The sequence below is a fragment of the Sinocyclocheilus rhinocerous genome, unplaced genomic scaffold (genome assembly GCF_001515625.1).
Source record: "Sinocyclocheilus rhinocerous isolate Xijiao unplaced genomic scaffold, SAMN03320098_v1.1 scaffold1065, whole genome shotgun sequence".
NCBI lineage: Eukaryota > Metazoa > Chordata > Actinopteri > Cypriniformes > Cyprinidae > Sinocyclocheilus > Sinocyclocheilus rhinocerous.
In genome coordinates, this window is record NW_015628720.1 from 808,424 (window position 1) to 821,225 (window position 12,802).

Here is a 12,802-nt window from a genome sequence, read left to right on the forward strand (position 1 = left end):
AACAAATCTCAAAAGACAATAAGGCAATAAGAGGCATAAAACCCCTAAAAACTGCTAGAGAGAGAGAATTTTTAAGAGTAAAAAAATCAACAAACTAGGAGAAAGCATTATAAATAGAAATAGTTTTCTTCAGAGTGGTGGATCTGACAATGATTTGAAGGAGATTGCCAGAGGTCTCTCTGTCCCTGCACTAAAAGCTGAAGGTAATGGTGAAATGAGCAGCCCGCATGCTGCCCCAATAAATAAAAGGAGCTGCTTGAATTAATTTAGTGTAAAGCCATACTGGTTCAGCGGGTGCTCTCAATCTGGGCAGTGACAGATTGAAGATCAGTGAACTGAGGCAGCAGCTTCTATGCATCCCTGGTCTCCAAATCTCAGCCTCTAGCGTATTCCCCAAGCTGTTCTTAGATGCCTTTTGCTTGTGTTGTTGAATATATAGTTTATTTGGCTCCCACAACGTCTTTTCATTCCTTAAAAATACACGAATACAAAAAAATACAAATACTTTGAGAAGGAAGGTGTTTGCATTGATTTGTTCCCAATCAAAGGTGAAAGAGCCAGACTTCAACAAGGAAGATCTAATTTTTTATATAATTATTTTGTGAAAAGATGCCTGTAGTTGATTTACAGCAATGTGTGGTTGGGAGCTCTTTAGATCTCCGGTAATGATTGAATAACTTTTTTATTTTTGCGCCTCTGCTCACAGACTCTGGAGTTGGTTTAATGGCAGGGCTATGAAAGTGCAGGACTGTGTAAATCCACACCTCTACTCTCTCTTCTTACTGTTTCTCTGAGCTCAAAGGAAAGGATAATCTTGGTTTAATAAAATTATGTAGATAAATACACACATGCACATTATCCTGGAGAGCAAATCCACTTTGACTGCACAGACAAACATGACTCTTTGTTAAAAGGCTGAACTATGCACCTTTTCCCTGTTTCCAAGGACATTCTTGTAACTTGAGGAAGTTTAAATGAGGGAGGGAAAATCAGCACAGATGAAATGCCCATCCCTCACTGTTACATTGTATTGGACCATGTGTCCATATGTCCCTTATTGCCACAGATTAAAATGAATGGATAAGTGGTGCTAAATGCGGTATTTTAAAAGAGACAGTGTACTTGTGAAAGACTGATGTTCTGTCAGACAGATCACTGATCACTTTTGTGTCTTCTGTTCTCAGTTGGAGGGGACATTGCAATGGATGTACGCCTGGGTGGGGGACAGCTGGTCTCAGAGGAGCTGATGACCTTGGGTGAAAGCCTATCCCAGACCAGCGACCCTTCCCTCAAACTCTTCCAGTGCGCCGTGTGCAACCGCTTCACTACCGACAACCTGGACGTGCTGGGCCTGCACATGAGCGCCGAGCGCTCGCTCCCAGAGGAGGAGTGGAGAGCGGTGGTGGGCGACTCACACCAGTGCAAGCTGTGCCACTACACCACGCAGCTCAAGGCCAACTTTCAGCTGCACTCCAAGACTGACAAACACGTGCAGAAATATCAGCTGGTGGCACACATCAAGGAGGGCGGCAAGGGTAATGAGTGGCGCCTCAAGTGCGTGGCCATTGGCAACCCTGTACACCTCAAATGCAATGCCTGCGACTACTATACCAACAGCCTGGAAAAACTGAGGATGCACACGGTCAACTCTCGCCATGAGGCCAGTCTCAAGCTGTACAAGGTGAGTGTCACAACGAGCTCAAAGCCATGACAAAAGATTGGAGGACATAGTCAGGTTGGTTTGGTTGCAACAAACATATTTATTAACATAAATAGAAAAATAAATAAAACAAGAAATCAACACGATCAAACACAATTTCTGTCTGACACATGATCAATCAAAGCATCAGACAGAACCAAGTTTAAATTTTTTTTTTTTTTTTTTAAATAACTTTAAATAATCCAAAGTCCAAACTCAAGCAAACGCAACCAGGAGCAAGCACCCCCATGCCAACAGAGCCTAAGCTTTATAGAGGGAAGAACAGGCGCACACTGTTCACTTGATGAGTCTCCCAACCACACCCACTGGCTGGTCGTAGCAGGAAGAACAGGAGACCCGTCACAGTGAGTGACTCTGGTAGCCCTACAGTAACTCAGTGCCATACCTGCCAAGTTTCCAACATCAAGTATTTTTCTGTCTACACTGAAAGCAAAAATGCTGTTCAGCAATCTCATAACAAAAAAAAAATAGTTTAATATACAGCTAGGAAAAGGAAAAATTTGAACCAGTAAGATTTCACTACCCAGTGCAACACGAAAACAAAATACCTCATAGCTTGTTGAGGGAGGTTAGGACAACAACTTCAATCTTTCTGGTTAGCACACAGTGTTACACTTTCTATGGGTTTTAAACACACCTCCAGCCTACTGTGCGACTGAATCGACCAGCACTTTCCGTCTCTACTGCCGACTATGAGTGATGGCCCGGTGCAGTATATTAAGGTCTAATGCGCATGCAATGGAGAGGGGAGAACAGGGGCACTTAGAGGGAGGGAGGAACATGGCAGGTCAACAAGGTGGGGAGAAGGGCAGCTGATGAAATTGCTGAAAGAGAGGATGAAGAAGTGTGAAGAGACAGAGGTTTGGTGCTAATACCGTTCGGAGTGGGAAGGGCAGAATCGCTCTCGACAGCTGTATTGATTTTCGCTGGACTTGGAGCTTCACCTTCTACTCTAATCATTCCATAATAGCCAATGGATGAACACTCTCTGAACAAATGGCCATAAATCTAACAGGCCTGATTCCATTTAGGCACCTATCCTGTGTGTCTGCGAGCCTAGCTCAGGCTGTGTTTAACCTAGACTGGCACGACTGCACACAGGGACTTCTCTCCTTAATTCTCCCTTTCTTTCTCTCCATCGCTTGTTCTCACATGCTCAATGAGATACTGACTCACATACCACCCATTTGAGCTGTACATCACTGCCCATGCTTACTCGACCTTTATTTACACTCCTTTCTCAAGACAACATGCATTTGCAACCTACTTTAACATACTTCAGAGACAAATAGAATATTCAAAGAGAAAAAAAACAACAACAACGGTAGGGTCAGACATCATTGGCTATTAACCTTACCAAACGTTGCCTAAGAAAATGGCTTAATAGTTATTTGGATTTTGGTTAACATTACTTTCCCTGCCAGCACCAACTAAATGAGGGCAGCTGAAAAGGAAAGCGATTTTGGAGCCATGTTGTTAAATTTTGATATAAAATTACCAAGACTAAATCCAGTTCACCATTGACTTCATTGCAAGTTTCCTGTATGTTGACCAATTACAATTAGAGATAGTATAGCATTGTCAAGGTTTGTCATTACCTTGGCATTGGACTGAGAGGCTCTTGGTCTGCTGTGCCCCTGATGAACTAGTTTGTAATGGTAATTAGGGGAAAGCCATAAACCAGCTTCCTCTGCATCTGGTGATAAAAGCAGACAAGCCTGAGCTGAGATTGTCTGCCATACTCAAGCTGGAACATGCAATGAGCTTATTTACAAATACCACAATGATTCAAATATGTAACACAAGACTCCTGACGTGCTTGGCTGACCTGTGGAGGCATTGCTGTAGTCATGGGCCTCATGTAGCTCCAGGCAGGGTTTGGGACCTGGGGAACCAGGAGTTTTTGCGTCAATGGCGAGAAATAGCAGAAAAATATCTTATCTAATCACCAACCGTGATTTACTGTGCTGCATGGACCTGGAAATCCCAGCATCCACCTCATACTTATATTAATCAAGTCTACTGTTAGCACCGAAATGTTTTAGAAACACTATAATATTCCTTCTGCCACCGACGTTCCCTTTAAAGAAAGAGGGCTAGCAGAAGAGAGACTAGTCCGCCTAACTGCGAATGTTCAGTACTCTGTGGCAGATTAGAAATGTTCGACACATCCAAGCATGATAATTTGTAAGCTTTAAGCTGCTTAAAATGGTTCCTCAGTCCTAAAATCCCTACAGATCCGAACAGAGGAAGAGAGAACAGAGTTGACTGACAACAGCATCAGCCTTGTAAGCAAGCAGCTCCCATCAGTGGCGACAGGCCTACCCGCAAACTAAGACATTCACAGTTTGAGTTATAGCTGTATTTCATGACATACAAATGTGATTAGAGGATGATAAGCACATGCTGCCGCTGAGGTCTTGCTGTAGCACTGGTTTCTAACCCCACAATGACACAGGCTTCACTTTGCAGTGAATTTATAGCCCTGATAGATATACTGACTGGCTGACACCAACAGTATGATTTGCTAACTCAGCTAAGCTGACTGTACAAGTGGTAAAACAGGAAAGGAAAATGAAAAACACTATTTATCCCCTCCAAATGAAATCTGATACAAAATGCAAAAAATTTTGACCTCCTGCTGGGAGAAAATAAACCATCAAGTCAGCATAAACAGGCCCTAAGATGTGGTAGATCCTTGGGACACTTTGCCCAAATCAAACTGGTTTGCATTAAACAGGCCCTTTGTGTGCACAGCTCCGTAAATTGGAGCCTGTAATTACTGGAATTAAAAAGAAAGGTTTAAACTGAAGGCTAAGCTGGATGGGATAATTTGAGAGTCTGTGGTATGCGGCACATATTAGGGCTTTCTAAAAATACACCTTACCCCACCACCCCATGGATTGGAATGTTCCGAAAACCTTTGGAGAGCTTGGGAGAATTGTCCTTACCGCACAGACCACTGCACAGCAGGGGTGATGCTTCCCGACTTTGCTATCTAGGGTACAGGACTGAGTTCCTCTCTGGTTTCAGACACACCCGTCAGTCAGTCTTGCGCTCATCTCAGATGAACTTTTACCTTCCACTGCTCCCTCCAAGTTCCCGCTTGCTGGCTGCTTTGTAGTGGCGAGAATGATGTCATGATGGTCACCCATAAGCACTTGCAGATGGGCCATATAACAATACCCAGGTCATGACAAAGCTTAGGCTTCTCAAGTTCTAAATTGTTGGTGGAACCTTCAATTTGCAGAGTCAGAGAAAGTCGCCACATAGCATGTGTATGAAAGTGAACATGAAATACAAATTCCAGATTCCATGGTGTACTTGAAAAAAGTGCTTTTGTAATCTTTCATCAAAATGTAATAACTTGTTTGCAACCTTCCTTTTTGGCTAACATTACCAAACCACCTGTCAAAAAAAGACTTTTTAAAATCCTGTCAAATAGGATTGTGTCCTGCCCTAAATTTTTTTGCTAGTTTTACTTCTGTAACATGAATTGCAAATGCCTTTTCAAGATGATTTTAAGTATCCATATACTGCATGATTACTCTTCCTTCAATTTTCTCTTGCACCACTCGTATATACACAATTACACACCACCACTCTATAGAGGACACATTTACTTGATATTTGAGTTCTTGTTCATGCTGAGTAAGCATGTCTCAGGTGCTGGGCTGCACTCATGCCAGCTTTGAGTCTGAGACTTGGTTCTCCGCTCCAGACAGGATGGAGAGAGGCAGGTCTTCCAGGCAGGCCTTTCAAGCGAAGAGGAGGAGCTTCGGGCTGGCTACCTTCCTTGTCTCAGGGGCCGGTACAATCTGGGGTAATTGAGATTGATTGGATGTTATTTTTCCTCTTGCAAATGTAGTCCATTAGCTTGGCACATGCATAATCAGTTTAGAGCACAGTTAACTGAATGTAATCATGTTCTTCGGTGTCTGCTCGCACAAAATCCACTCCAGATGCCGCTTGGCCGTGGAAAGAGAGGAAGAAAGTGCCGTCACTATCACATGGGGAATCTTTACCCAAGAAAGGCCTCATAACATTCACCGCGGCACCACCAGCACCAGTGTGCTGGTCTCGCTCCATTAAACACAGAAACTATACAAACTGTGTCCTGCACACATTTACACTCCCCGTACATGTACAAATACACACATACACACATGCTCACACATTCTGTCATCTGTTCACTACTGCCCAAAACTCCTGCAAACAGAACCCCGTAGCACATGTTGATGTGTCTCAGCTATGCTAACAGCGCTTTGACTGCACTCCAAGCGCGGCCCAGGATCCAGCGCAAAGCGTCTGGATTTTGGACTCTCTCTACTTATTTTTCCCTCCAGTGCAATCCAACCGGATCAGCTGGGGCATGAGGAAGGAAAATGTCTACACTCTGGAGAAAACAAAGAAAAAACACAGTAAAACAAAACAGACAGTAATGCGTAGAAGGGGATTAGCCGTAGCGGCTGTACTGAAAGGTATTAATGTGCTTCTCAGATATCGTTCTACCTTTTACAACAGAATCCTGATCAATGATGCAGACCCCCTCCATTAATAATTATGATTTTTATCATGACTTATCCTCATCATAACAACAGACTCCAATCATCAAAAACAAATAGACTGAGAATGCCCTGGCTCCAGCAAGATTGTGTTTGTTTTTTATTATCAAATAAAAGTGCAGAGTAATTTCGAGTTAAAGTCGCAAGGGAGTATTTTACCACTATTGGTACGGCTCGTGGTTATATCTTTCATCTGTGGACAGTGAAGCTCAACCTCTATGCCAGAGAGAGCACCACACCCAAACTCCATAAGTCCCTCCAGACATCAGTTAGAGAAGAGACGGAGAGAAAGATGATGGGAGGGAGGGGGGAAAGCAGGTCTGAGAGTGCTAGAGAGAGAGAGAGGCGCTCGTTTAGATGGAGATACTCTGCTAATTATCATGGCTGGCCTGTGATTGTTCAGTAGTAGTGCTCAGTGGGGAAAAAAGGTTTGCTGCTGTTCCAGGAAGGGCTGAGCTTTGATTTACTGGTAGTACCACGCTAATAAAGCACCCATTCCATATCCACAGAGCCGCTACTGAGACATCCTGCCTTCCTCCAGTCAAAGATACAGTCCATATAACGTATAGGAGCCCAGGTTTATAATTATAAGATCCTTTTGGATTTGTATATGTCGTATTTATTTGTTTATCGTAAGATCTCAATAATGTAGATCCATGTCAGCACCAGGTTGTCCTTAGGGTGCTGAACTCTGCCTCACAGAAGCCAAACAGAGGCTCTGCTCCCTTTAAGACAAGGGTCGGAGGGCTTTTCCCCAGAAGAGGAGTCGAGTTTTGCTGAGAGAGCTGTCCGTTAGCGTGGGAGGGGCGTTGTGCAGCGCGACATTGGTTTGTAGAGTAGTGGGCGGGCTTAAAGCTGTGTCTGGAAGTCTGCAGGAATTTCACAACTCCTTCAGCCCCCACCTCAGTAAGGCCAGCCGCTGACCCGTCGCACAGCTGCAGCTGATGATTACGCATGCATATGCCCCTCTAAGTGTGTGTGTGTGTGCATTCAACGGAGGGATCAGCAGCCAACCAGATACACATGGTAGGCCATGTACAGCTTTCATATGTTGTCCTATAAGTTTGGAGAGAGGGACAGGGATATGAAAACGGACTGCAAGAGAGCGTATCTCTTTGTGCAGAGACTGAGGAGCAGATATTATTGTGTTGTAATAGCTGTTTGTTTTGATTTCTCCCCCTCTCTTTCTTTTTGGGCAGCCAGACAAGAGCAACTAAGCAATGCTCCTGCCACTGCTGGGAAGCTGTTGATCCTATTATTTGCTGCCTGATCAGCACAAACAGGGGATTGGACACTGATGATGGACTGGGGTGATCAGAGAGTATGTTACGCCACCGTAGGTAGGCGCAAGAGTGTAGGCAGAAATATAAACAAACCCTAAGTATTTGAAATTTTGGAACGTAACTGCTCCCGCAAAGTCTCGGCTACGGACATAACTGATACCACAAATTGTGTGGCTTGTTGAGTAGAGGTATTCCTTCCTTTTCTAAGCAGTCAGACAAAGTTGTTTTTGCCTGGTAATATAATAAAATACATTGAACATGATACTTAAATCAAATCTAGGGGACCAGAATATCAGAATTCGAGAGTGGACTATTTTGAGTTGAGCCTTAAAAAACACTCAAAACACCTTACTTACACCATCCTAGCACGTGTCTTTGAAATTCCCAGTGTGATTTAAAGCCATATTCCTACCTTCACCTTATTTTTGGGACTCACTCCATCTGTGTTTCTACAGCCTGCATGTGTCTCACTCATTCCTCTCGCACGTCTTTCTCCACTCTTTGTCTCTTTAAAATTAATAAACAAAGCAAATACCCATCGTGCACAAAACAAACCAGCATGGGTCACAAGCTGGTGGGTGGTCCCTCTCCGCTGCTCTCTTCTTAAGGTTAAATAGCTTTAATACAACCAGCCTGGAAAGCTAAACATTTCTCCAGCCAAATCTTCTTTCTTCCCCTTTGTTTTCTCTTGATGTTTGCAACCTTTCCTTCTGTAATTTTCTTTTTAGTACGCTGAATATCTTTGTTTTATAAAACACCTTATAAAGGGTAAAGAGTGGAAGTTATAAAGATATAACAAAAAACAAAAGTTTTCAAAGGTAGGCATCATCACACTGACTAGCTAGTTTATTTTAATTGATGAGTTATCTGGAGTGCAATTACACTGCCGTGCAATAAACATGCAGGACTGACCTGACTCCTTTTTTATGTAGTTATTTGACATTTAGTAGATGCTTTGAAGCGATTTAAAAGTTCACTTACTACAGGCACAATCCCCCTGGAGTTAAGTGGCTTGCTCAAGGGCACAATGTTGATAGGTCTCAGCTTTTCTTGCGTTTATGGATTACACCCCGGGTTTGAACCTCTTGACTTTTACGTTCCCAGCCCAGATTTTTAGCAACTTTGCCTTTTTATAACATGCCTTAATCAATGCTTTATCTTAGTAGTGCCAGCCTCAGTCTTGTAAAATATATTATAGTTGTATAATTTATATTGCAATCTCAGCCCACACACCTCTAATCAGAAGCTCCTCAACTCCTTCCTCCACCTCCAATTTTTCTCTGGCATAGTGAGAAGACTGTGTTTGCTCAGTCTTCAAAAATATCCATTGATAGCCTAATTTGATCAGCTTGATGTATGTTTTTTTTGTACATTTACATGTGTTTGTTAGTCAAATGTGAGTCAAATTAGTTCAAACAGAGCCTCGAATCATGGCGTAGCCCCTGGATGGGTAAGGCCGAGCCTTCTCACAGAATGTGACCACGGTAGGTACATTTTCTTTGAGGCAGACACTGGTTGAGCCTAAAGAAGAAAGAGAGAGTGTTTGGGAGAAAGACAGTGGGTGGTAAAGAGAGCAACAGGCAGGCTTACTCGTTCACCAGCATCAATACATCAGTGACTTAGCAACCAGATTAATGGCCTGTGAGTGGCCCAGGCCACAAGGCTGCTCTCGGCGCTTAGTGGAAGGCAGAGCGCTGGAAAACACACTGTGTTTAGCTTTGGGCTGCTGAAGAGAGTCTTGGGACAAATAAATCCACACATGAAATGAGGCTTTGGACCTCACTGTTTTTCACTCACCCCTCATCACAGACAATATCTCTTTTCTGAATATTCACAACGAAGTTGTGCTGAAATTAGGAAATCCACATCTTCCTTGTGCTGTACACCCAGGAGTGTTTACTTGAGTGCGATCAAGGTCCACTCCACAGCAAGCTAGTTAAGTGCTGGACTAGAGCTTTCGTTGTGGAAAGGCTAAATGCTGGGATACGTATTTAGACCCTGCTGAAATTATAAGCTAGTCCAGACTGGTTTATGATCTGTAGATACTGGTCAAATTGGTAGCCATGCTGTTCATCAGCAGCAGAAGTTGTTCAGTCAGTGTGGTTTTGATCCAGGTGGCAGCTGTGCTGTTCAACCAGTTGTGGAATTGATTGACCAAGAGAATCTTGCTGGTTTTAGCTAGTTAAGAATCCTCAACAGGGCCAACTTTTAGACCTTACTTGATATCAGGCTTTGAGTTGAGCTAAAACTACAGCCTGGGGTTTAAAAAAAAAGTCAAGCCTGACTTCCCCCCACTGAGATGGACATCCATTGAGGCGTCTTATGCATGGCCTAATTGCCATGTACTCAAGTCCAAGGTTAGGACTGGGAGCTGTAAATCTATCAGTGTTATTAGGGCAATGTTCTCACCAGATGCAGACTACAGATTTTCATCCCTTTGTAATTAAGCAGTTCAGCCTGATGTGTCATATGGTTTTTATTGAGGCCCCTCTGGAAAAAATCATTTCACACCTTGTTTTCTCATCATGTGCTTTTATGCATGTAAAGAGGGGGGAAGCCAAGAGAAAGGAAATAAAAAAGTGGGAAATGAGGGATAAAGGCTCTACAGTAATATATGGAGATGATGGTTTGTTGTATTAAAAAGCAGAGATGTGAAGTCATCAGGAAGTGACTCAATTAGTTACGTTAGTACGTTTTAACATATTAGTACGTTACCACCAAATGCTTTCTTTCTTTTTCAACCTGTGTACTACTAAAAAAGATGTTAGTTGGGAGACAGATCAGAGAATGAGAGGGCCAGAAAGAGAGCGGTGAAGGAGTAGCACTACATTTTTCAAGGTCAAACTTTCACTGCAGGTTTACAAGCCTTGCATTCTCTGCTTTCAAGCTCTGGTTGCCCATACAGGACACCTAGTGTTTAAGACACAAACATTTACAGATATGTATCCCAGCATTCTATTTGAGGCTTTCTCTTTATGAAACCCCTCCCACTGATGAGGTGAATTCTGAGGTCAGCCTCTCAGAGGTGCCTTATTTTACTAGCTGCAGCTGCTGAAAGTAGGGGAAACACTTTTGTTCTGTTGTTAAGTGGTTTCACACATTTGTGTACTATGAAGAATTTTTCAAACAGCACTGCTGATTTATGAAGTGGAGATCTTGGCGTTGTGGGCGCAGAGATGGAACAGAGACAGCGGAGGAAGTCTTCAACACAGCCGCCATATTCCTCCACCCACTCCCCACAGGATCAACCAAACTCTCTCTCTCTTTCTTGATCCCCACAGCATCACCACATTCAATCAACACCAGGCCTAAAATTAGGCTGCTGCAGACTTGATCGTTCGTTTGAACGGGTTATCTCTGTCACTGCGAAGGAATTTCCTTAATTTATACTCGTTAGGTTGGAATGGTCTTGTTCTGCTAATTTGAACCAGAAAGCCTTTTTCTTTCCTACTGAATAAACGAGGTCTCAGGGAGAAGTTATATTTTTGCCACTAGAGAAGATTACAAGATCTTGGTATGCAAATGATTATTCAAATTATTGTTATATTAAATTAAGCACTGAGAGAAGACAGGGAGTGCCATATTAATGAGTTATATGAAGCAGGCTTTATTAAATATTTGTTGATGTTGCAAAGGGAGCGGCATGTGTGTATTAATTCAGCACTGGCTGGTCCCAGTGGGTTCCTGTACACACACATGCACAAGATCGTTCGTTTGAACGGGTTATCTCTGTCACTGCGAAGGAATTTCCTTAATTTATACTCGTTAGGTTGGAATGGTCTTGTTCTGCTAATTTGAACCAGAAAGCCTTTTTCTTTCCTACTGAATAAACGAGGTCTCAGGGAGAAGTTATATTTTTGCCACTAGAGAAGATTACAAGATCTTGGTATGCAAATGATTATTCAAATTATTGTTATATTAAATTAAGCACTGAGAGAAGACAGGGAGTGCCATATTAATGAGTTATATGAAGCAGGCTTTATTAAATATTTGTTGATGTTGCAAAGGGAGCGGCATGTGTGTATTAATTCAGCACTGGCTGGTCCCAGTGGGTTCCTGTACACACACATGCACAAGCATACACACGCTCACAGAACTAAATTTTTGTTCTGTGTTTAGTCTGAGCAGATATCTAGTTTTTTTTAAATCACCCTCTGTTAAAGCGTCACATTCAGAGTTATGAGATCCCTAGCTTTTAGGTGACCCCCAACACTTTTTGATATGGATCTTGTTACCCACATCCCAGTGCATACTTTAATAGCTGTTGCCTTAGAAATTTTGTGAATGGTAGAACCACTTCTACATTCTTTCAATCAGAAATATAGCTTGTTCTCTGTAATTCCAGTCTGCCTTCTTTCTGATTTGTTCCTTCATTTTGTTTTATGGCTTCAGGAATCTTTCAAAACTGTAAAAACAGCTGCAGTTTATGGGAAATCAGGTGAATAAAGTATGGTGTATGGTGTTAGCCAACTTATTTCAAATCTCATTAGATATTATTCCTCTGGCCCTTATATTCAGTACATTTTTTTAAATCACAAAAGCACAAAAAATGTGTCTTATCATTCCATTTCTATCCATTCTAACTGTTTTCACCAGTGGTGTATAAAGTACCTGAAAGCCATACTCAAGTAAAAGTAGAGCTATCTTACCAGAAAATGACTTTGGTAGAAGTTGAAGTCACCGTTTAGAATATTACTTGAGTAAAAGTCTTAAAGTATGTGATATTTATTGTACTTAAGTATGAAAAGTATTTTTTGAATATTAAATGTACTTAAGTATTCAAAGTAAAAGTACAAGTAAACGCAAAATGGAAAAGAAGCAAATAAATAAATGTTCATACACAGCTTGAGTAGCAAGATTGTGTTCAGTTTTAACTCTTTCTTCCATTTGGTATTTTTGGATAAGAAGCACTTCATCTGGTACTTATAGTGTCTTTCATTCCAACATAAGAAAACATTTCTGGAATCTGCATCTGACATAGCATTTAGATGTATTTACACAGTTTAATGTAGGCCTATCTCAGAGGGGACATGGATGCATTTAACCTGCAGTTACAGATGCATAAATAGGCCTAATGTTTTGTTTTTAACATAAAACATTGGAATACTGATATTTGAAATCATTTAAAACATGAAAAAAATAGGCCTAGTCGAAATGTGAAATTAAAACCGTCAGTAGGTGACAGCAAAGTGACTGTTAATGAGTGAGTCATTGAGATTCAACCGATTCATTCA

At 42.0% G+C, this 12,802-nt stretch overlaps 1 protein-coding gene across 1 annotated transcript in view; it reads left to right on the forward strand.

Annotated features, from left to right (window-relative positions):
* The window catches only part of LOC107738341 (zinc finger homeobox protein 3-like), a 235,323-nt gene that overhangs the window by 141,659 nt on the left and 80,862 nt on the right, over window positions 1–12,802 (forward strand). Inside the window, exon 6 of the mRNA XM_016550084.1 lies at window positions 1,185–1,681. Within this exon, the coding sequence (XP_016405570.1) occupies window positions 1,185–1,681 (497 nt within the window). The remainder of the gene's footprint in view (window positions 1–1,184; window positions 1,682–12,802) is intronic.